We start from the raw sequence: 21,875 nt of genomic DNA, 5'->3' as shown, positions 1-21,875 counted from the left end.
TGGGGAGCTCAGGAAGGTAACCAGGTTTAGATGGGGTTATGAGTGTACAGCCCTCATAATGGGATTCACATCCTGAAAGAAGAGGATGAGAGACAAGAGCTCTCTCTTCCGGCTTGCACATGGAGGGGAGGCCATGTGAGCACACAGCAAGAATGCAGCTGGTTAAGAGCAAGGAAGTGGGTCCTCACTAGGAATCGAATCTGCCAGCACCTTGGCCTTGGACTCCCCAGCCTCTGGAACTATGAGAAATAAATGTCTGTTGTTTAAGCCAATCAGTCTACAGTATTTTGTTATAGCAGCCCAAGGCAAAGAAGAAAAAACCCCCAAAACCCAACAAACTGAGCTTGAGAAATATGTCAAGAAGGGAATTCTGGATACTGGCATATGCAACTGACTAGAAGCAAAGGGATCAGAGACCTCAATTACTACGGGATCTGCACTGCCAAAGAAACCACGAACTCAGTCTGAAGAAGCCTTTGTTGTGACGGAATAAAATTCATACTTTATGGCAAGACAAGAAAATTTAAACATAAAATTCTTCTCTGCCTATTTGGGCTTCCTCCCTCCCCTTTAGTGTGTATTGTGTATCTGCATTAACCAGACCTCCTTAGGAGATAACCTTCCTTCTTAATCTTGTAAGGGGCCCCGATGACCCATGACCCACAACTCACTTTGTACGTGTAGAGCTGGATTGTGTAAACTGTCAATAATACATCATTTGACATATAACCCTTCATCTCAAAAACTTACGTAACTGTGCTTTGACCTCAGAACAGTCCTCAGAGCTTCCTGAAAGACTGTCACCCAGGTTATAACCTCAGGTTGGCTCAAAAAAAATTTTCCATTTCTTTCTTAGATCGACTACTGATTAATTTTTTTCATTGACAATTGCTTTCAAGTTGTAAAAACAACCTTTTGCACATATGACACCAAAAGCCCAAGTAAAAAAAAGACAAAAGAGGTAAAATGAACTGCATCAAAATTTGAAACTTTTATGCTTCAAAGGATGCCATCAAGGAGGTGAAAAAACCCACACACAGAATGGAAGAAATTATTATTTGCACATCATATATCTGATAAAGGACTTATATTCAGAACATACAAAGAACTCTTAGAACTCAACAATAAAATGATAAATAACCCAGTTAAAAATGGGCAAAGGATTGGAATAGACATTTCTCCAAAGAAGATATACAAATGGCCAATAAACATATGAAAAGATGCTCAATGACTTTAGTCATTAGGAAAATGCAAATCAAAACCTCAGTGAGGAAACCATAAACAAAATAGAAAAGACAACCTACAGAATCAGAGAAAATATTTGCAAACAATGCTACTGACAAGGGATTAATTTCCAAAACACACAAACAGTTCATATAGCTCAATATCAAAAAACAAAAAAACCCAATCAAAACATGGGCAGAAGACCTAAACAGACATTTCTCCAAAGAAGACATACAGATGGCCCACAGGCACATGAAAAAATGCTCAACACTGCTAATTATGAGAGAAATGCAAATCAAAACTACAAGGAGGTATCACCTCACTCTGGTCAGACTGGCCATCTTCAAAAAGTCTACAAATAATAAATGCTAGAGAGGTTATGGAGAAAAAGGAACCCTCCTACACTGTTGGAAGGAATGTAAAATGGTACAGCCACTATGGAGAACAGTGTGGAGGTTTTTTAAAAAACTAAAAATAGAGTTACCATACGATCCTGCAATCCCACTTCTGGGCATATATCCGGAGAAAACTATAATTTGAAAAGATACATGCACCCCAATGTTCATGGCAGCACTATTTACAATAGCCAAGACACAGAAACAACCTAAATGTCCATCGACAGATGAATGGAAAAAGAAGATGTGGTATATTTATACAACGGAACATTACTCAGCTGTAAAAAGAATGAAATAATGCCACCTGCAGCAACATGGATAGACCTAGAGATTATCATACTAAGTGAAGTAAGCCAGACAGAGAAAGACAAACATATAATATTGCTTATATGTGGAATCTGAAAAAAAATAAGATACAAATGAACTTATCTAAACAACAGAAATAGACCCACAGACATAGAAAACAAACTTATGGTTAGCAAAGGGGAAAGGGGGGGGGTAGGAGGAATAAATTAGGAGTTTGGGGTTAACACATCCACACTACTGTATATAAAATAGATAACCAACAAGGACCTACTGTATATAGCACAAGGAACTATACTCAATATTCTGTAATAACCTATAAGGGAAAAGAATCTGAAAAAGAATATATATATATAGATATATAGATATATAACTGTATATATATCTGGATCACTGTTAATCAACTACACTTCAGTTAAAAAAAAAAAACAACACAGTGAGATACGACTTTAGATACACTAGTACTGTTATAATCACAAAGACAATAACAAATGTTAGCAAGAATGTAGAGAAATTGGACCCTTCATACATTGCTCGAGAGATTGTAAAATGGTATAGTGGCTTCGGAAAACAGTTTAGCAGTTCCTCAAAAAGTTAAATATGGAGTTACCATTTGACCCAGCAATCTGCTCCTATGTATATACTCAAGAGTAATGAAATATGTCCCCACAAAAACTTGTACTTGAATCTTCTTAGTAGCATTATTCATAATAGCCCAAAATTGGAAACAGCCTAAATTTTTATCAACTGATGAATGGATAAACAAAATGTGGTATAGTCATATAAAGAAAGACTATTTAGCCATATAAAGAAACAAACTATTGATACATGCAACGACCCGGATGAACCTTAAAAACAAGTGAAAGTTGCCAGACACAAAAAGTCACATCTTATATGATTCGATTTATATGAAATGTCCAGAACAGGCAAATCCACAGAGATAGAAAGTAGATTAGTAGTTGCCAAGGACTTGGGAGAGACGGAAAATGGGGAGTGAGAGCTACAGGATATGGGATTTCTCTTTGGGGTGATTAAAATGCTCAGGAACCAGTGGTGATAGCTGCACGACTCTATGAATATACTAAAAACCACAGAATTGTATACTTCAGAAGGGTGGACTTTATGTAGTATGTGAATTATACCTCAAAGCTGTTAAGAGAAAAAGTCAGAGGAAAGGATCAAAATAAAATGGTATGTTTGTAAAAAACAAACAAACAAAAATAACAATCTTGGTCCCCTAAGCTTGGTCCAGGAGGACGCAGGCTGGGAAGCTCAGGCGCCGCCTTCAGATGTGGCCAAGGAGGATAACGGACAAGAAGAACCCCGTGTGTGCTGAGCTGAGCCAGGGGCCGGAGAACAGTGCAAAAGGAGTTCTCTTAGAATTAGAAGCGGGGTTTACTCACAAAACCTCCCTTCATAGTGCCCGCTCAGCAGGACCCCAGAATTTCTACAATCCAGTGCCTGCCATGTATTTTCCATTTTCCCCCTTTCTAAGTAGAGGCTGTTACTGTGATCAACCAGTCTGGTCCACCGTGGTATATACTGTGTGGGGTGGGAACACACTTGTCTTTCTCAGTTCGACAGTGCGTTGCTGGGTTCCCTCAAAAGCCGACTTCTGAGATAAGGATTTAGGAACAGGGAGTTTATTTGGGAGGCAACCCTAGGAGTGGGGAAAGTCAGACCAGAAAAAGAGAAAAGCCAATAAAGAGTACAAGGATGAGCAAGTTACTACGGCAGGAAATTGGGGCTCAGTCCTGCCAGGGAACCTCGAGGAACGTACATTAGAACTGTGCCACCCAGGGATGGGGAAGCAAAGATTACTGACTGACGATCCCTCAGTAGTTGAGGGTTCTTAGGTTGTGTTAAGCCACGGTTTGCTATAGTGGCTAGCGTAGCCTGACCTGACTAATATACAGCGCATCTCTCTACTGAGCTCCAGATCCGCTGGCTATGACAATAACCATCCCAGTGTTTAAGTGATCTCCTCCTAACCTAAAGAATCAGGCCAGAAAACAGCCTGGATGCAACATTCACATATCAGTTTCCGGATTATCCAACTTTTCTAGATTAATAGGGCCTCAATTTAAAAATAAAAATGTTTAGCACCCCCCAAAATGGGATGAAAAACCCCACAAAACTATACAAAACAAAAACATAATAATGATATTCTCACAATCCATTACATTCTTTTTGGCAATCTTAAACGCTGAGGTAGACACACCCTCCCCTGCTTTCTAACAAGGTCGATAAAGTTGACAAGTTACCTTTCACATCTAGATTGACCCAATGAGTGGTAACAAGAGATGCACAGGCAATGGGAATAGGAAAGAGGAAAGGGGTGAAAGTACTGCTCGTACGTATCGTCTAGAAAGAACAGGACACTCTCCGAGTACCTGATTTGCACTTAGATTTTCACATCTTGGTGGCATGCTTGGATGCCTCTAAGGAACACTTCTCAATCTGTTCCCTCCTCTCCCTGTTTCCCCCTCTTAACCTGAGGCTAGTCTGTGAAGGATGCTACCAGAGAAGCAGCTTCTCAAGATCCTGGAAGGAGGAGGCAAGCTGGGTGCCAGGTGTGGAGCCATCTTCCCCTGGAGCCATGGTTCCCAAGCCTGGCTTGTCAATGAGAACCCAGGTGGGTTTTAACAATACACATTCCCAGGTCCCACCTCCGAGATTCTGACTGGTAGGCCTGGTGTGGGCTAGAAAACTGAAGCGCCCAGTGGGGACTGGTGCTGTGGCTCTTCCATGGCTATTAGAATCGAGGTGTACAATAAATGTTTACTTGTCTGTCTCGCTACAAGGTTGACAGCATCTTGAGAACAAAGGCCTTGTCTTTTCATCTTTGTGGTGTTAGTAGCTAGCAGAGACCATGATGTTGCTGAGTGTTCAAGACATGTTTACTGAGCAAAACAAGAAATTGCCATCTTGCTGTTTTTAAATTTTAGACTGTACTTCTACCTAGGCATATGAGTAAAATTTAGTAGCAGCAAATATATAATTGCAATGTCAGATTTTCTCCTAAAATGTGTCCTCAGCAAATAGTGAGGGTATCCTCTATTATTTAAGAATCTGATACCCTGCCTTTGATGAGAAGCTATCCTAGTTAAGATTGAAAACAACCTGGAAAATACATGAAACATTATCTTTCCCAAATCATTATTTAGTTTAGCATTCTACAGCCTTAAAGATCATCACCACATAAAGCTCTCTCAAATGACTTCACACAGTCATGTGGCATTGTGCTGCCATTTGCCAGTTGCAGGGACTGATTTGCACAGCTTAAACAGGTACATTCAAATACTGATACCCCCTTTTAAGCTTATACTGCATCCTTTGCTTCTTGGTTTCTTCTTCTATTTCATTAAGCAGCCAGGACAAATGTAAAGTGTTAAACTCCCAAACTTTAAAAATGTTTTCAGATTTAAGTAACATAAGCAGAGAACAATAAAACTACTGGTCTTTTCCAACAAATATGGATTCAATAAGACCTATATTTTGGTACTAACACTGTAAGTTACATTTTAGTAGACTGTAGACATCCGTAGTAGACATCCTGAGTGTTTTAGCATTTTTTTCTATTCTGACTGCTCATAACAAGCTTTTACACCACAGAAATCATATTGACTGGTTCTCTCCCAGCCCCTTGTGCATTTGAATGGTGGGTATATGGCTTATGATATGCCCTCGCAGGTATGTGCTCACCACATGGATAAACTTTAACCTCAACTTAAAAAACAGTTTGTGGAACTGGCACAGCTACATGGAACAATTAAGTGTGTGGGTCTTATTTTTTAAAAGAATTTTCTACTTCTATGCAATGTATATAAAGTCACACACACACACACACACACACACACACACACACACACACACACACCCCTCTCTGCGAGATTCCCTGCAGCCTTGGAGTCCAGCCATTCTGATCCAGCAGTTCACATTGATACCCTTAAGGGAGATTATAATTCAAACAAAAATTCCTTCACAAGTCAATCAGACTTTAGTCACTTGAGACATGAGAGAGACAACGAGACAGAGAAAACAAAAGCAGACATATCAGAGAGTTCCTAAAAATGATGCTGCAAGGTATCAAACATCTCAAAGACAATCTTGACATGGTCCTAGAGAATGGGCCCAGAACATCTGGATGATGACAGCTCATTGAAGGACTCCTATTCCAGGGGACAAAAGCCAAAGGAAGAAAAGTCTGAACTGGGGAGTGAGGAGTAGGTAAGGTGTTTCCAGAGGAAAGTTCAGAGTATCCTTATTTTATTTTAGTTGAATATATGATTAAGTATTCCCTTTTCATACTTAACCCTTCTTACCTGCTTACTAATGAACACCCTGACATGCTTTATGTATCTAGAGACATTTTCTGAAAGAGTTCTGCATTTGGCAATTAACTGTATACTTTCCATCAGGAAGATTAACAGGCTTCTAATTAGGGAGAGTGAACTTAAGATTCTGAAAACTGTTGGCCACAAAATTAGATGAGCAACTGCTTGAAGCAGATCCAACTTTTTCTTACATTGTAGAGTGACTCAGAGTAAGTGCTATGAAAAATGAACACATGAGCTAAGTGGAACCTGAAGAGTGTTTTCTTTGGTTCCCACCACCAAGGAGATGATAGATGGACGGTGGTAACTGAGGGCACACTTAACTGCCAGCCCAAGAGCAAAACCGACATGTACCATATTCTTGCACTTTTCTGTAAGTGGTATTACAGCTATTACAGTGATGTCAAAATAAAAGTTAAAAAAAAAAAAACGTAAAAGGACAACTTGAATGGAGGAATAAAGATCACATAATTGGTGGGAGCTATGATCTGGGGAGAAATTGTAAGAACTTCTACAAACTACAGAGCTTGACCAAGAGTTTACAACTCACTAGGTACATGTGACCAAGTACTGTCTTTTAAAACCCTGCCATCCTTTTTGTCCATCTCTTTGAAATCCACTGAGCTCAAGACTTTTCTCATAAAGAGCTACCTCCTATTTAGATCGATTCACCAGGGTACTCTGTCTGTCTGTGTAAACAAACTATTATTTCCCAGCACCGACAAATCTACTAGTACTTACAACTGACATATGACTTGTTCTTTGGTATATTTCTTAAGCGATTCTTTGTCCTCATTATAGTCCTGGACAGGCCAACCACTGGAATGCCCACCAAGCACATAACTCCGCAATCCCTTGTACGTAAACTGCCGTACACGGACGACTGGCTGGGCCAGATATTGGAACTTGACCCAAGAGCAGTCAGCCCATAAACTGGCCAGAGGTCTCTGAGCTGGTCTTGCATAAATCTTCTAATAGGGATGACAATATCTAACTGGGCCTCTCTTGAGGGTATTTGAAATGGACACAAGAGGGAGAGCTCAACTACTAAAGAGAGGTGAACAAGCCTCAAAGACACACAAACACACAAATAAATCAAAGACAGAGAAAATATCTGAGTCACAACAATGGGAGAGCAGGTCTGAAAATGAATATACTTCTGGTGCTACGGTGGCAATGAGATAATATAGCTGCTATTTTATATCTACAAACTCCTATCCCCCAAATTATGTTCCAGTCACACCAAAATGCAGCTTTTACTCTCCCACATACCCTAGCAGGCCTGGCTTAAGGTCTATTTCAGGTAACTTGAGCGAGTCTCATTATAACTTTAAAAACCTTTACAGTTAGCATCCACCTTGTAGCATTCACTGTTTCATCGTGGAGCAGAACCGTGTTTTGGCTGACAGCTCAAGGATCCTAGACAAATGCAGGAACCTGATGATGATGATGATAATGGCCCATATTCACTTATAACAACTTCAAAATCCAAAAAGCTCTTAAAAAAGGCAAGGTTTTCATAGGTAATCTGGCAGCAAACTCTGACCTAAATTGATGTGAGTCTTTATCCCATTTAGTGTGAAGTTTTATAAGTTTCACAAAATAATTAAATAATTAAAGCGTTTGAATACAGAGTGCTGTCTCAGACACTGCTAGTGGGTTTCATAAGATATGACACATGCATTGTAGTACTTCCTTAAAATTGAAACAAAAAAATCTGAATTCCAACATGCATTTGGGCCCCAAGAGTTTCTGAAAGGAATTATAGACCTATAAAAGTTAACACTTAAATGGCATTTATTATGTGCCGGGTTCTATCCTAAGCACTTTACTGGATTAACTCATTTAATTTTCACAACAGCCGTATGAAACAGATAGAGTAATTCTCACCATCGTACCATGAGGAAGCCAAGGCACAGAGGAGTCGGGTAATATGCCTGGCTAGTAGGAAGTGGAGATGGAACCTCAACCCAGCCAGACTAGCTCGGGGACTCTTGCTCTTCATCATTATGATAATTCTTTCAATACCCTTTACATTCTTGTGGTCATTTTAAAAAGGTAGAGCTCTTGATGCAGTTTCCTGAACTTGTTCCATGTCTAGCACGTGGAAATATGGAAATATGTTCCATATTTCATGATATAATGTGAAACCGTATTTTATGTATGTACATATTCTGCAATAAACCAGCCAGCAGCTGAATTCGTTTATCATGGCTGAGTTTGTGGGCCAGCCCATAATTTGCAGCACCTCATAGGTGGTACCTTAAAGCTTATCCATTTACTCTTTAGATGCTTGAATTCCTTATACAATTTTTTTCTAGATGAACTTGAAGACCTCTAAAGCCTATAGGCAGCCTACTTATCTCTAGGCAGCTCTAGCCACTAAGAAGTCTTGCTTGTACTGATTCTAAATATGCTTCCCTGAACCTTCAATCCATTGATTCTAAAGAATATAGAACAAGTCTAATTCCATATCTATATTTGAGCCCTTCAAAATGATTGCAGATAACAATCTCTCTAATTACTTTTTCTGGAAATGGTTCAAGGAAAACACAGGCAATGTTTTAAAAATATACAGCAAAAGTTGGTGTTATTTAAACAGCAAGAAAGAATAGCTTAAAAAACAAAATGTTGACTTCCAGGCTTCCATAGGATAATGGCAGCTGCTTATATCCAAATCTCTCAACACATGCTCCAGAGACCTTAGGGATAAACAAGAAGAGCAAATAAACCTGTAAAACAAAACTGAAAGCTAGCTAAGAGAAAGACAGAATACTACAAACTTCAATTTCTGTGTAAACAGACATTAGAAACCAGCACAGCTAATCTAGAGCCCATACTGGAACAGGAAGATCAGTGGAGACTGAGTGAAAAGGAGGAGAGGGCAATGGGTTCCTCATGATGGAGGAACACAGATAAAACCACCCTTACAAGGAGGGAATCCCACACGGAGCGGGGAAATATTGAGAACAGCCTTGAGACCTCATCAAAGCAGTGACTACTGGGGAATAGAAAGAGGAGCCTGAAAGTTCCTGGGACCAGAGGTGGCAGGCTTGGGAAGGGTCCTGGAGTGGATGGAGGTGACTTACAAGGGGCAAGAGTCCCTTGGAGTGTTGGCAATCAGGAGAAGGAGGCAAGCAGTATATTAAAGATCCTACAGCACAAATGAGAAACACAAAATCAGAACACATCACCTGCCCCCCCTTAAACCTTAGGAAAAAACTCTATTAAGTAAAATGCACTGAGCTGAGATTACTCTGAACTAAAAACTAGTACACCATCCAAACCTCTGACCACCACCTTAATAGAATAACTACTACTGATTCAGGAAAAGATAAGACATTTCAGAATGAATGGAAATAATATGCATTATTAGTACAAAACTACCACAAGAATCAAAATACCTTAGTTGATAAAACCCCCATCTCACCTCCCCCTAAAAAAGCCCACAAAGCAGAAGAAATCTGTATTTAATACGCTCACTTAAATTAAATATTCTTAAACAAACATTTGTACATATGAAGAACCATTCTAAATCAGAATTCAAAAACTCAGAACAGAAAAATATAAAAAAGAGGAAGATGAACATCCAGAGATGACTCAGGGAAGAAAATGGGGGAAGGGAGGGAGACAAAATAATTTCAGAAATGAACATTCAAATCTGGGGGCCTAAAGAGAGGACAGACAGGAATGAAAATATAATAAAGGGTGCTAAGGGGAGGAATAAAAATGCCAAGAGAATAAAAACAAAACACAAAAGAGCTAAAAAGTCTCAGAAAAAAATTGGTTGCTATAGAATCTAGGCAAAGAAGACCTAACATACATGTAATTGGAATTTCTGAAAAACAAAACAAAGAACAGAATATGTGAAATTATAATTCAAGAAACATTTCCAGAGAGAAATGAAGTCTTCTACTGATACATTTCAAAGAGCTCACTAACATCTAAAAACAATGACCAAGGATAATCAACTAAGATATAGCCTAGTAAAAGTATTACACTTAAACCACAAAGAGAAAAATCCTTCTGGGCCTTCAGGCAAGAATATCAAATCACCTACAAAGCAAAGGATATCAGGATGGCATTAGATTTGTCAACAGCAACATGCAAAGCAAGATGACAGGAAAGAAAGTATAAGGCTAGGTCTTTATATCCAGTCATGCTGTTCTTCAAGTATCAAAGCTATGAAAAATATTAATAGCTTTAAACCTGCACAAACTCAGTACAGTACTCAGGAACCCCTCCCAAGGAATCTGTTAGAGGAGACCTTCATTCAACCAAGAGATGACAGTGATACTCTGGCAAAAGGACTGATGGTGAGCCCTGAATATATTTAATTTTAGGTCTAAGACCAAAACAAAGGAAGGTATAAAAGTAGAAGAAGAGTATATAAATATAAGTGTTATTTGTCCTGACAAAGTATAAATAATATAACAATTTTTTAATAGTAAAGAGAAGGGAGAAAAGGGAAAGTAGCATATGCTCATTGGTTACCAAATGGGTAATGAAGTACAGTCAAAGGATATTATTTAAAGCTCCCAAGGGAAGATAAAGGGGGCTGCAGGCATTATAAAAGGTATTTATAGGTAAGCCCTAGAACAGGCGTCATCAAACTACAGCCAACAGATCAAATCCAGCTCACTACCTATTTTTAAAGTAAAGCTTCACTGGGAAACAGCTACACCTATTCTTTTACATATTGTCTATGGCTTCTTTATTCTGTACACATCATAGACATATTGATGCAGTCATACTGTCTACATTAGCAGAGGTGAGTAGTTGCAACAGAGACTATATAGCCCACAAAAGCCTAAAATATTTACTATCTGGACCTTTATACAAAAAATTTGCCAACCCCTAATGTATAACAAGAATGCAAACCTTCCTAAATGCCAAACAAATAGAAAAAGAAACAAAGTTTTTTAAAAAATGAAACACTTGACACCAAGCATATTGGTAATACCAATAAATGTAAATGTGCTTAACTCACATTAAAAGAAAAAGATTTTCAGGTTACTTGTAAGACAAAGCAAAGTAAAATAAAACCAACTTTATGCTGTATACAAGAGAACAAATTGCAATCAAAAGGCTGAACATAAAGGAAGAGGCAGATATATTAGGCAAATGTAAATAATATGAAATCAGGAGTTGTGATCTTGATACCAGGCAAGGTAAAATTCAGGCCACACAGCATTAACACAAACTGCAAATGCTAAAGCCACAGCAACTACCTTGATAAAGCAGAAACTTTATGCAAAGTTTCTGATGTGAGAAATGCAAAGAGAAAACAACAGACACACAATAGTAATACTTTAACAAACCACTTTCAGCCGAAGACACATCAAACAGACAAAAGGTAAATAAAGATATAGAAGAGCTTATAAGGTATAGTTTATAGGTGTGTGTGTGTTTGTGTGTGTGTGTGTATCACATCCTGATTATAAAGAATATAACTTCTCAAGCAAAGATGGGCCAGTCATGAAATTGTTCTAACATGAGGCCACAAAGAAAAAAAACTCATGAAGTTCCTTAAAGTAGAAATAATACAAACAACATTCTCTGACCACAATGCAATAAAACCAGAAATGAATAGCACCATTGAAAAACAAATAATTTTCAAAAGGTCCTTCTACCTGGAGGTTAAAAAACTCTTTAAAACAAACCTTGAGAGAAAGGGGATGTACAAACCAAAACTGCAGAATTTATAAAAAACATATAAAAAATGATAATGAGAACACTACATATAATAATTACAGGATACCATTAAAACAGTGCCAAAGAGCATATATATTATGCTATCTTTTGCATAAGAAAGAGGGGAGGTGCGCATGCACGTGTGCACAAACACCCACACGTGTGTTTTTGATTATTTTTGCTAAAACAAGGAACATAGGAAGGATAAATCAGAAATCAAGGTTTATGAAAGGGATAGGAGAAAACAGAATGGAAGGTGAAGGGATATGAGTGTAACTTCTTTGGTATAATAGTTTTGACTTTTGAAATATGTTTTACAAATTCAGAAAACAAAATTAATCAAAAGGCAAACTCTAAAAGTATACACAAGCATAGGTTTAAAGACCTGTTTCCTAACTGTATACCAAATCAGTAATATGACCACACAAAGAAAAGAATTAATTCAAATAACTTTTGAACATGCACTCTGACCATATATAACCTTAGTGGAATATACTCTAAACCCAAAAAGAACTGTAAAGAAGGCTTAAATATTACTTAGTTTCTTTGTGGTTGTTGTTATTGGCAATGGTGTTGGGGTAATAATTCTGAAACTATTTTGGAGAATCAACTGAGTTCATAAACACAAGGAGTCCCTGTGAACACCTTCATATACAAATGAAGTAAGTAAGTTTGGAGAGTCATAAGTATCTTTTCACCCTCACTTTCCTATTGGCTAGAAAACTCTTTTGAAAAGTACATAAATGGTTGTACAACAATGTGAATGGGTTATATTTTTTCAAATTTGTATATTATTTTTAATTGTGGTAAAAAATGCATATCATAAAATTCACCATCTTAACCATTTCTAAGTGTACATGCAATAGTGTTAAATGTGTTCAAATTGTTGTGTGACCAGTCTCCAGCACTTCATCTTGCAAAACTGAAACTGAACTGCAAAACTGTTTTCCATAGTGGCTACATCATTTTATATTTTATATTTCCAATAATCCACAAGGATTCCAGGTGCTCCAATTGCTCCCCACCCTCACAAACACTTGTTCTTTTCTTTGTTTTTGTTTGTTTGTTTGTTTGTTTTATGGTAGCCTCCTAACATTTGTGTGGTGATATCTCATTGTGTTTGATTTGCATTTTCCTAGTGATTAGTGATGCTGAGCATCTTTTCATGTGCTTGCTGGCCATTTGTGTATCATCTTTGGATAAATGTGTATTCAAGTTCTTTGCCCAGTTTTTGACTTGATTTTTTTGTGTTGCTGAGTTGTAGGAGTTCTTTATATATTCTGGCTATTAACTCCTTTTCAGATACATTATTTGCAAATATTTTCTCTGATTCCACAGGTTAATTTTTCACTCCATTGCATCCTTTGATGCTCCGAAGTTTTAAATGTTGATGTAGTCCAAATAAATAAATACATAAATAAATAAATCTATCATCTTGCTAATTATATTCTCTTTGTCTCATCTATTCTTTGTTCCCTTTTTCTTCTCTTCCTGCCTTCTTTTGGATTATTTATGATATCATTTTACCTCCACAACTTACTTATTAGTTTTAGTTTTGTCTCTTTTATTTTCTAGTGGTTGTTCCAGCATTTACATCTTTAATTGATTACAGTCTACCTTCAAATAATACCATACCACTTCAGGTAGAGTGCAAGGCCATCACAGTTAGTCTGGGGATTGGCACTGCTGTTGTGATCTTTACCCTTAGTGCAGCACAGACTTCAAATTCTTTCTGTGCTGAGCTGTCATTACCCTGTGCTTCGTGTGGCGGTGTGGGGCAGAGCTGGAACGTTAGCCTCGGAGTTTCTGCTCCACCTTCAGCTTTCAGCAGTCCCTGCATACCTGCACCAGCGGGGTCTCATTCCGCACTCCAGTGCCTTCCCCAGTGGCAGACTGCTATTGCGTGTTACTGGTGTTAGGCTTATTTTGGGGTCAGGTTGGTTCTTGGTCTCCTGGTCTTAGGCAGGCGCTGTGTACCTACTCTTGGAGGGGACAGACGAGAGAGCTGTAAGGCTTCCTGTCCCTCCCACCTGTGGCAGCTGAACCCTGCCATGTATCTGTGGTGGGTCTCAGGCAGGAAGGGTCTTTCTCTCCCTTTCCCAGCGGCACGGACCTCTGCTTTGTATTGGGTCAGAATCCTGGACCCGAGAGATTTTCCTGCCCTTCCCTTAGGAGATGATGGCTTTTGTTTCTACTCTCCTCCCAAAAGCAGCATCTTTTTGCCTGGCTCCTTTGGGAAGAAAGGAAGGAAGATTCTCTAACCTCCTCCTGAGGCAGAAGGGTTTTTTTGCTTCTAGCCTTCCTCCAGAGGCCCCGGGGATGAGAGGGTTTGTGGCCCTGGCCCCAGTGAGTTAAAAATTTTGCTTCATATGAAAGATGTGTCTGGAGAAGCAGCAGGGCTTCGTGCCTAGTACCCAGCAGCAATCCCCCCTCAGGCCTGCATGACTGATGAGGGCAGGTGAGGCATCTGTGGAAACCCAAGGAGGAAGGGCTTACAAGTGAGAACTCCCCTTGTGCTTGGGGCTCCCAGTTATTCTATCCCATATTTGGACTTCAAGAAATTTAAAATTTTTTAGTTATTTCCTCTTATTTGCTTCTAGGGCAGCCACCACTTCCTCTCATGCTCTGTCAAAGGCGAACAGTCTATGTGGCTCAGCTCTCCTAGGAGGGGCTTGTCACACTTTGGAATTGAGTTCCCTTGATTTCCTTGTAAACTCAGCCCTCTGATACATTCGGAAAGTTATGACTTTTGTGGGCTCTCTGGATTTTTCTCATTAGGATGAGAGTGACATGCTCTTACAGCTTTCTACATCCTAAGTGGAAGAAGAACTCAGGCTTATGTTTTGTATGTCTTTGCTTTTTTATTTCATTTAAAAATTAAATTTTATGTTATAAAAATATTGCTCTGTGGTGGATTGAAAAACAATAAAACTGGTCCTTCACCACAAATAGTACAAAAAGCAGCACTGCTCCAGTGCATAAAGTAGTCATGGTTATGACAAGATTGTCCAATCTGAGGGCACACTGTTTAGCTACAAGAACATTTCTTTTGGATCTTATGACATACTTATGGATATAGCACAAAAGGTTCATACTAATTCACATTTAGCAGAGGGTAAGGCAGTAGGAGTGGTTAATAAAATATTTTCACTTCCAAAGATTTCTTCTGTAGACTATCATATAGTGCTGCTAATTTTCTCCCTTTCTAAAACAGGTTCATAGCATTTGTCCCAATTTTCCCTGATGTAAGGGTTAATTATTTAGGAATCTTTCAAAATGTCTCAGATTGCCTCTGGAAAAGGCATATCAAAATAAACCATAGGTTCTACCAACCAGCAAAGGTGCTAATTAAATGGAGACATAATGAGAAGAGAAAGTAGCCTTGAAGACACTTAGTAAACTATATCTCTAATTTCCCCTGATAAAGAGTTTAGAAGCAATCATTATTTTAAAGTATATTCTCTTATAACACTTTCATTATGGACTTGTCCCTTTGCTGCTCTTCAGTCCTTCCCAACAAAATACTGAACACCTCAAGGATGGTGTTGTATCCATCTTTGTACTTCTCAGTGTCTAGCCCAGTGCCTGGCATACGCCAGGCTCTGAATGATTATATATTAAGTGAAATGAATAGATTTGATAATGGTTCTGCCTAGCTTTTTTGTGTATCTTCTTCCTCTGGGGTATATCCTTCTCTTACCGCCCTCTCCCCTTTCCTTTTTTGTGAGTGTATATATAGATCTCACAGAATCCCTATCTACTAGTGTCTGCCTGGCTCCCAGGTACCCACTACTGTTTGAAGACTCTGCTGGCAGCCCTTTTTGCCTGATCAGCTGGCCTCACATCTATAATAGGAGCCTTAGGACTGAGATACTTCTGGTTCTGTTCTTTGCTTGGATGACCTGGCAGCCTGCTTGATGGTCAGCCTTTGTAGCCAGGTAAGTTTCCCATAACCACCTCAGCGCCTGGGTGAATGGATTTCTATCTGAACCTACCTAAGTTTCCTCCTCATTGGTCACGTGCAGCCAGAGACTCACATACCTGAACCTCTGAGTCTCCTTGAGTCACAGTAGGTACTTCATCTTACGCTAATATATATTATTTAGGTTTCTATATGCAGTGATAAACCTTCCATTAGGATATATAAGGAGAATGCCATCGAAAGCAGAAATTACATTTTTTTCTTTTCGAATCTTTCAAAATTCCTAACATAGTACTATGCCCAGAGTAGACACACAATTACTAAATGAAAGGATGAGTTGAATGCTGCATTGAAAGCTCTTCATAAGTTCCCTGCAAGAATTAAGTCAACTTACATTTATACTTTAGCCTTCCCTTACTTTTTCTCAACACCTCATTTTTACTTCTTCATGTATCTCCATGGGAAGACTAATGTGTGTTGAACGGTGATAACTGATAATCTCTTAGAGGACCAAACATATCTTGCAGTTCAATATGGTTCACATTTTCCCATAATCATATATTATGATTACTATTCTATTACTATGATTACTCACTATTCCCATACATTTTAAAGAAAAGAAACTCTTACCCAGCCTTAGCAACACTTATGGTTTGTTGCTCCATTGCTTCGTGGATACTGGTTCTGTCATGCTCTTTGAGGCTATTAAACTCATCAATACAGCAAAGGCCTGCATCTGCAAGGACTAATGCCCCAGCCTCCAAATTCCATTCTCCTGAGTCTTTTACAGCAGTTACCGTCAGACCTAAGGAAACGAGCAAGCTATGTTAGCTTTTATTTTCGAAAGCGTATCTTATAACTATGAAGGTAAATAAATTCCTATATTTTAAAGGGAAGGGGATAGAGTCAAGGCTTTAATTTCTACCAACAACAGATGGCATCAGGACAGCTACTTCAGGTATCCATTCACTGGAAGATCTCGGGAGATTCTATGTTCTGAAAATCTAGTATGTGTTATTGAGTATTTTGTGGCAGACAGAAGTCCCCAAATTTTCTGCCTCTCCTTGGTAGGTATGCTCACTGAGCAGTCTAAACTTTTAGACGGAGCAAACAGATCTCCAGAGATCTTATGACAATAAGTGCTGAACTATATGCTGTTTACAGAGAAGAGTCCAAAGACAGAGAACAGTAGATACTGCAGTCCAATGATGAAAACGAAACGTTTGCTGCCAGTCACAGTGTGAAGGAGAGGATTCCCTTCATAAGTATTATCAGATTTTGAGTTATTCTTTATACCAGTCAATAAAGCAGAGCTGGTCAAAAGCAAAGGCTTTGGAGCCACCTAGACTTGGATTTGAACCTTGGATCTGTCATTCTGGCTGTCATATTGTAGACAAGTTTCCTAATACAGGCATACCTTGTTTTATTGAGCTGTGCTTCACTGCACTTCACAGATACTGTGTTTTTTACAAATTGAAGGTGTGTGGTAACCCTGAGTACAGCAAGTCTACTGGTGCCATTTTTCCAACAGCATTTGCTTACTTCATGTCTCTGTGTCACATTTTGGTAATTCTTGCAATACTTCCAACTTCTTCATGATTATTGCATTTCTCGTGGTGATCTGTGATCGGTGATCTTTGCTGTTACTACTGTAACTGCAGGTGTGGTGGGAATAGTCAGAGAACTAGAATTAGAGGTGGAGCCTGAGGACGTGACTGAATTGCTACAATCTCATGATAAAACTTTATGAGGAGTTGCTTCTTATGAATGGGCAAAGAAAGTGGTTTCTCGAGATGGAATCTACTGCTACTGAAGATGCTATGCAGATTACTGAAATGACAGCAAAGGATTTAGAATATTACAGAAACTTAGCTGATAAAGCAGCAACAGGATTTGAGAGAACTGACTCCAATTTTGAAGGAAGTTCTACTGTGGGCAAAATGCTACCAAATATCGTCGCACGCTACAGAGAAATCATTGGTGAGAGGAAGAGCCACTGATGCGGCAAACTTCCCTGGTGTCTTATTTTAAGAAACTGCCACGGCCACCCCAACCTTCAGCAACCACCACCCTCATCAGTCAGCAGCATCCGCATCGAGACAAAACCCTCCACCAGCAAAAGGATTGTGACTTACTGAAGGCTCAGATGATGGTTTGCATTTTTTAGCAATAAACTATTTTTTAATTAAGGTATGTACTTTTTTAAGATATAATGCTATTGCAGACCTAATGGACTATAGCATAGTATAAACATAACTTTTATATCATTGGGAAACCAAAAAATTCATGTGACTTGCTTTACTGCAGTGGTCTGGAACTGAACCTGCAGTATCTCTGAGGTATGCCTGTATATCCAGGCCTCAGTTTACTTATCTATAAAAAAAGGATAACAATAGAAAATACTTAACAGATTCTTAGATATTCAAATAGAATATAAATAAAGCTCTTTAAAAGGAGCACAATGAGTAATCATAATAACTACTGTTGATAAAAATTGATAAACCTCTGGCTAGACTGATCAAGGAAAAAAAAAGGAGGAGACACAAGTTATAAATATCAGGAATGAAAGAGGGGACATCACTATAGGCCCTAAGGACATTGAACTAATAATAAGGAAATACAATGAATGACTCTATGTCCTAGCTTAGATGAAATGGTCAATTTCTTCGAAATATATAAACTGCCAAAGTTTATCTAAAAAGGAATAGATAACTTGCAAAATCCTGCATCTACTTTGAAAATTGATTCTATAGTTAAAGACGCTGCAAAACAGAAACCTACAGGCTGAGATGACTTCATGGTGAAACCTACCAAACAGTTATGGAAGAAATAATACCAATTATACCAAAACTTTCAAAAATACAGAGAAACAAGGAACACTTCCTAACTCATTTAATGAAGCCAGCATTATCATGACACCAAAAACAGATAAAGATATACTAAAACTACACACCAGTACCCCTCATTAATATAGATGCAAAAAACCCTGAAAAAATAAAAGTAAATTGAACAATACATAAAATGATAACAGATCATAACTAAATGAAGTTTACCTTGAGAATGCAAGGCTAATTCAACATTCAACTATTAATCACTGCAATTCATCATATCAACAAACTAAGGAAGAAAAAGCAAACCTCAACAGATACAGAAAAAACACTTGATAAAACTCAACAATCATTCATGATTAAAAAGAAAAGAAAAAAAATCTCTCAGAAAGCTAGGGAACAGAGGGAACTTCTTCAATCTGAAAAAGGGTATTTAAAAAAATCCTGCAGCTAACATACTTAATGATAAAACACTGAATGCTTACCCCCAAGATCAGAACATGGCATGGAGATCAGCTCTCATCACTTACTCAAAATCATACTGGAGGTTCTAGCCAGCGAAATAAAACAAGGGAAAGAAATAAACAATGTACAGATTGAAAAGGAAAAATTAAAATTGTTTATATTTGCAGAAAATATGATTACGTAGAAAATTCCAGATAATCTACAAAAAAAATACTAAAACTAATAAGTAAGTGTAGCAATGTTGCAGGGTGCAAGTCAATATACAAAAATCAACTATCTTTCTATATATTAGGAAAAAACAATTAGAAATTGCAATTTAAAAATAATATATTTATAATATTACCCCCAAATATGAATACTTGGTTATAAATCTTAAAAAAGATGTGCAAGATCTGTGTGCAAAAACTACAAAACATTGATAAAGGAAATCAAAGAAGATGTAATCAAATCAAGAGATATTCCATGTTCATGGAATGAACTGAAAACTCAATACTTTTAAGATGTTTCCCCAAACTGCTCTATAGATTCAATGCAAGTCCAAACAAAATCCTAGTGGGATTTTTGTTATAGAAATTGACAAGGTGATTCTAAAATTTATATGGAAAAGCAAAGAAAATAGAAGAATCAAACCGAAAAAGAAACTAGGAGGTCTCACATGACCCAATTTCCAGATTTACTACAAAGCTGAAGTAATCAATTTTGTGTGGTATTGGAGAAAAGATATAGACAGACAGAATAATGAAATAGAATAAGAGTTCAAAAATAGGCCCACAAATATATGGTCAAGTAATTTTTGATAAAAATGAAAAAGCAATTCGATGGAGGAAGGATACTCTATTCCACAAATGGTGCTGTAATAATTGGATATCCTTATGCAAACAGAAAAAAAAATCAATATTTCTCCATACCTCACATTTAATACAAAAATTAACTCATAATGAATTCAAGACCTAAATGAAAAATGTAAAACTTATAGAAGAAAACATAGGAAAAAAGCTATGTGAGCTCCTCTGGTTTCTGGTGCAGCACTTAAAGAGCTTAGAAGTTGTTAATCCATCCTAGAAAGTGAAAACCTAAACAAACTGAAAAATCAACAATTGTTCTAAGATCCATCAAAAAAAATGAGCTCACAGGGCAAACTGCTCCCCCAAAATTGGAAAGACAGAGAATTATAACTTAGCAGAACAGAAGCCTCTATGGGCACCAGCACTGGGACAAGAAACCCTGAACTGTAACTGACAAATTGCTGGAGCCTCCGTGTGGACAACTCTGAGAATGAAAAATTCCTTAGGAACCCAGTCATGGAGGGGGTGGGTACAGACACTTTTGTGAGTTTTACCTCCAAGAGCTCTACCAGGTTCTCACATTGAATATCAACAATTTGTCTCTGACATTGTAAACAGAGAGATTAAAAGTCTAAGAAAAAATCAAAAAGAAATTCTAGAGATCAAAATCACTAGAGATGAAGAATGCCTTCGATGGGCTCACTTGTAGAGGGGACATGGTTAAGGAAAGAATCTCTGAGAATAAGGATACTCAGTGGAAATTTCCAAAACTGAAAAGTAAAGAGAAAAACATGGAAAATAACAGAACAGAATATCCAAGAACTAGGAACAACTACAAAAGGTGTAACATACATGCAGTGTATGTAATGGGAATACCAGAAGAAGAAAGAGAGACAGAACAGAAGCAGTATTTGAAGCAGTAATGAGAAATTCCCAAAATTAATGTCAGATACCAAACCATGGATCCAGAAAACTCAGAGACTATAAAGCAGGAAAAACACTAAAGAAACCATACCTATGCATATGATTTAAACTTTAGAAAATCAAAGGTAAAGAAAAAAGTCTTGAAAAAGCCAGAGGGGGGGAAAAACCACCTTACCTATAGAGGAGCATAAATGAGAATTATATCCAACTTCCCCTCAGAATATTTCAATACAATCTAAAAAATACATTAAGGCAAGACTAGCATTCAGAAGTGAAGATAAAATCACACTAAGTTCTGCACTGGTTGGATAACATCCAGAGCAGGAGTCAGCAAACTATGATCTGTGGGCAAAATCTGGCCCAACCACCTGTTTTTGTAAAAATCGTTTTCTGGAACACAGTCATGCTCATCATTTACATATTGTCTACGGCTGTTTTCACACTACAATGGCAGAGTCAAGTAGCTGTGACAGACATTGAATGGCCCTCAAAAATCTAAAATATTTATATCTGGCCCTTTACAGAAAAAAGTTGCTGACTCCTGATGTACAGTATTAATATCTACATTGAGACATCAAATTTTAAAAGAAATACTAATAAAAAAGAAAGTAAACAAATAATGAAGGACATGGAAATAATGCCACTTAAAAAATAGTTTACTGCATAGGCTATGATTAGCCTGAAACAAAGATTTAGAGAAGAGAAAGTAATAATTATTACATATTTAGAGAACTATCCTATGGAAGAGCAATTAGGCTAATTTGGGGTGGCTTCAAAAGAAATAACTGAGACCAACGTGCAGAATTTTACAGGGAACTACTGGAAACCTTGAGGTGTTTAAAAAGGAATGAGCTACCTTGCAAAGTAATAAACTTTTCGTCAAAGTAATCTTTAAGTAAAAGTGGAAAGTCCACTTATCAGAGATAGTGTAGAAAGGTATTCATGCAATGAATAGGTGGCTGAACAACGCAAAATTAGAAAACACCGAGATGAAAGAA

The 21,875-nt window shown here is 37.9% G+C and overlaps 1 protein-coding gene across 2 annotated transcripts in view; it reads right to left on the bottom strand.

Moving 5' to 3' along the window:
- The window catches only part of MCM9 (minichromosome maintenance 9 homologous recombination repair factor), an 82,456-nt gene that overhangs the window by 14,468 nt on the left and 46,113 nt on the right, over positions 1–21,875 (bottom strand). For both annotated transcript variants that reach the window (XM_061206880.1, XM_061206881.1), the window contains exon 8: positions 16,506–16,680. In XM_061206880.1, the coding sequence (XP_061062863.1) occupies positions 16,506–16,680 (175 nt within the window). The remainder of the gene's footprint in view (positions 1–16,505; positions 16,681–21,875) is intronic.

Source organism: Eubalaena glacialis, chromosome 12 (genome assembly GCF_028564815.1).
Source record: "Eubalaena glacialis isolate mEubGla1 chromosome 12, mEubGla1.1.hap2.+ XY, whole genome shotgun sequence".
NCBI lineage: Eukaryota > Metazoa > Chordata > Mammalia > Artiodactyla > Balaenidae > Eubalaena > Eubalaena glacialis.
The sequence above is the reverse complement of the archived record's forward strand: the minus strand, read 5'-3'. Positions and strand labels throughout refer to the sequence as shown.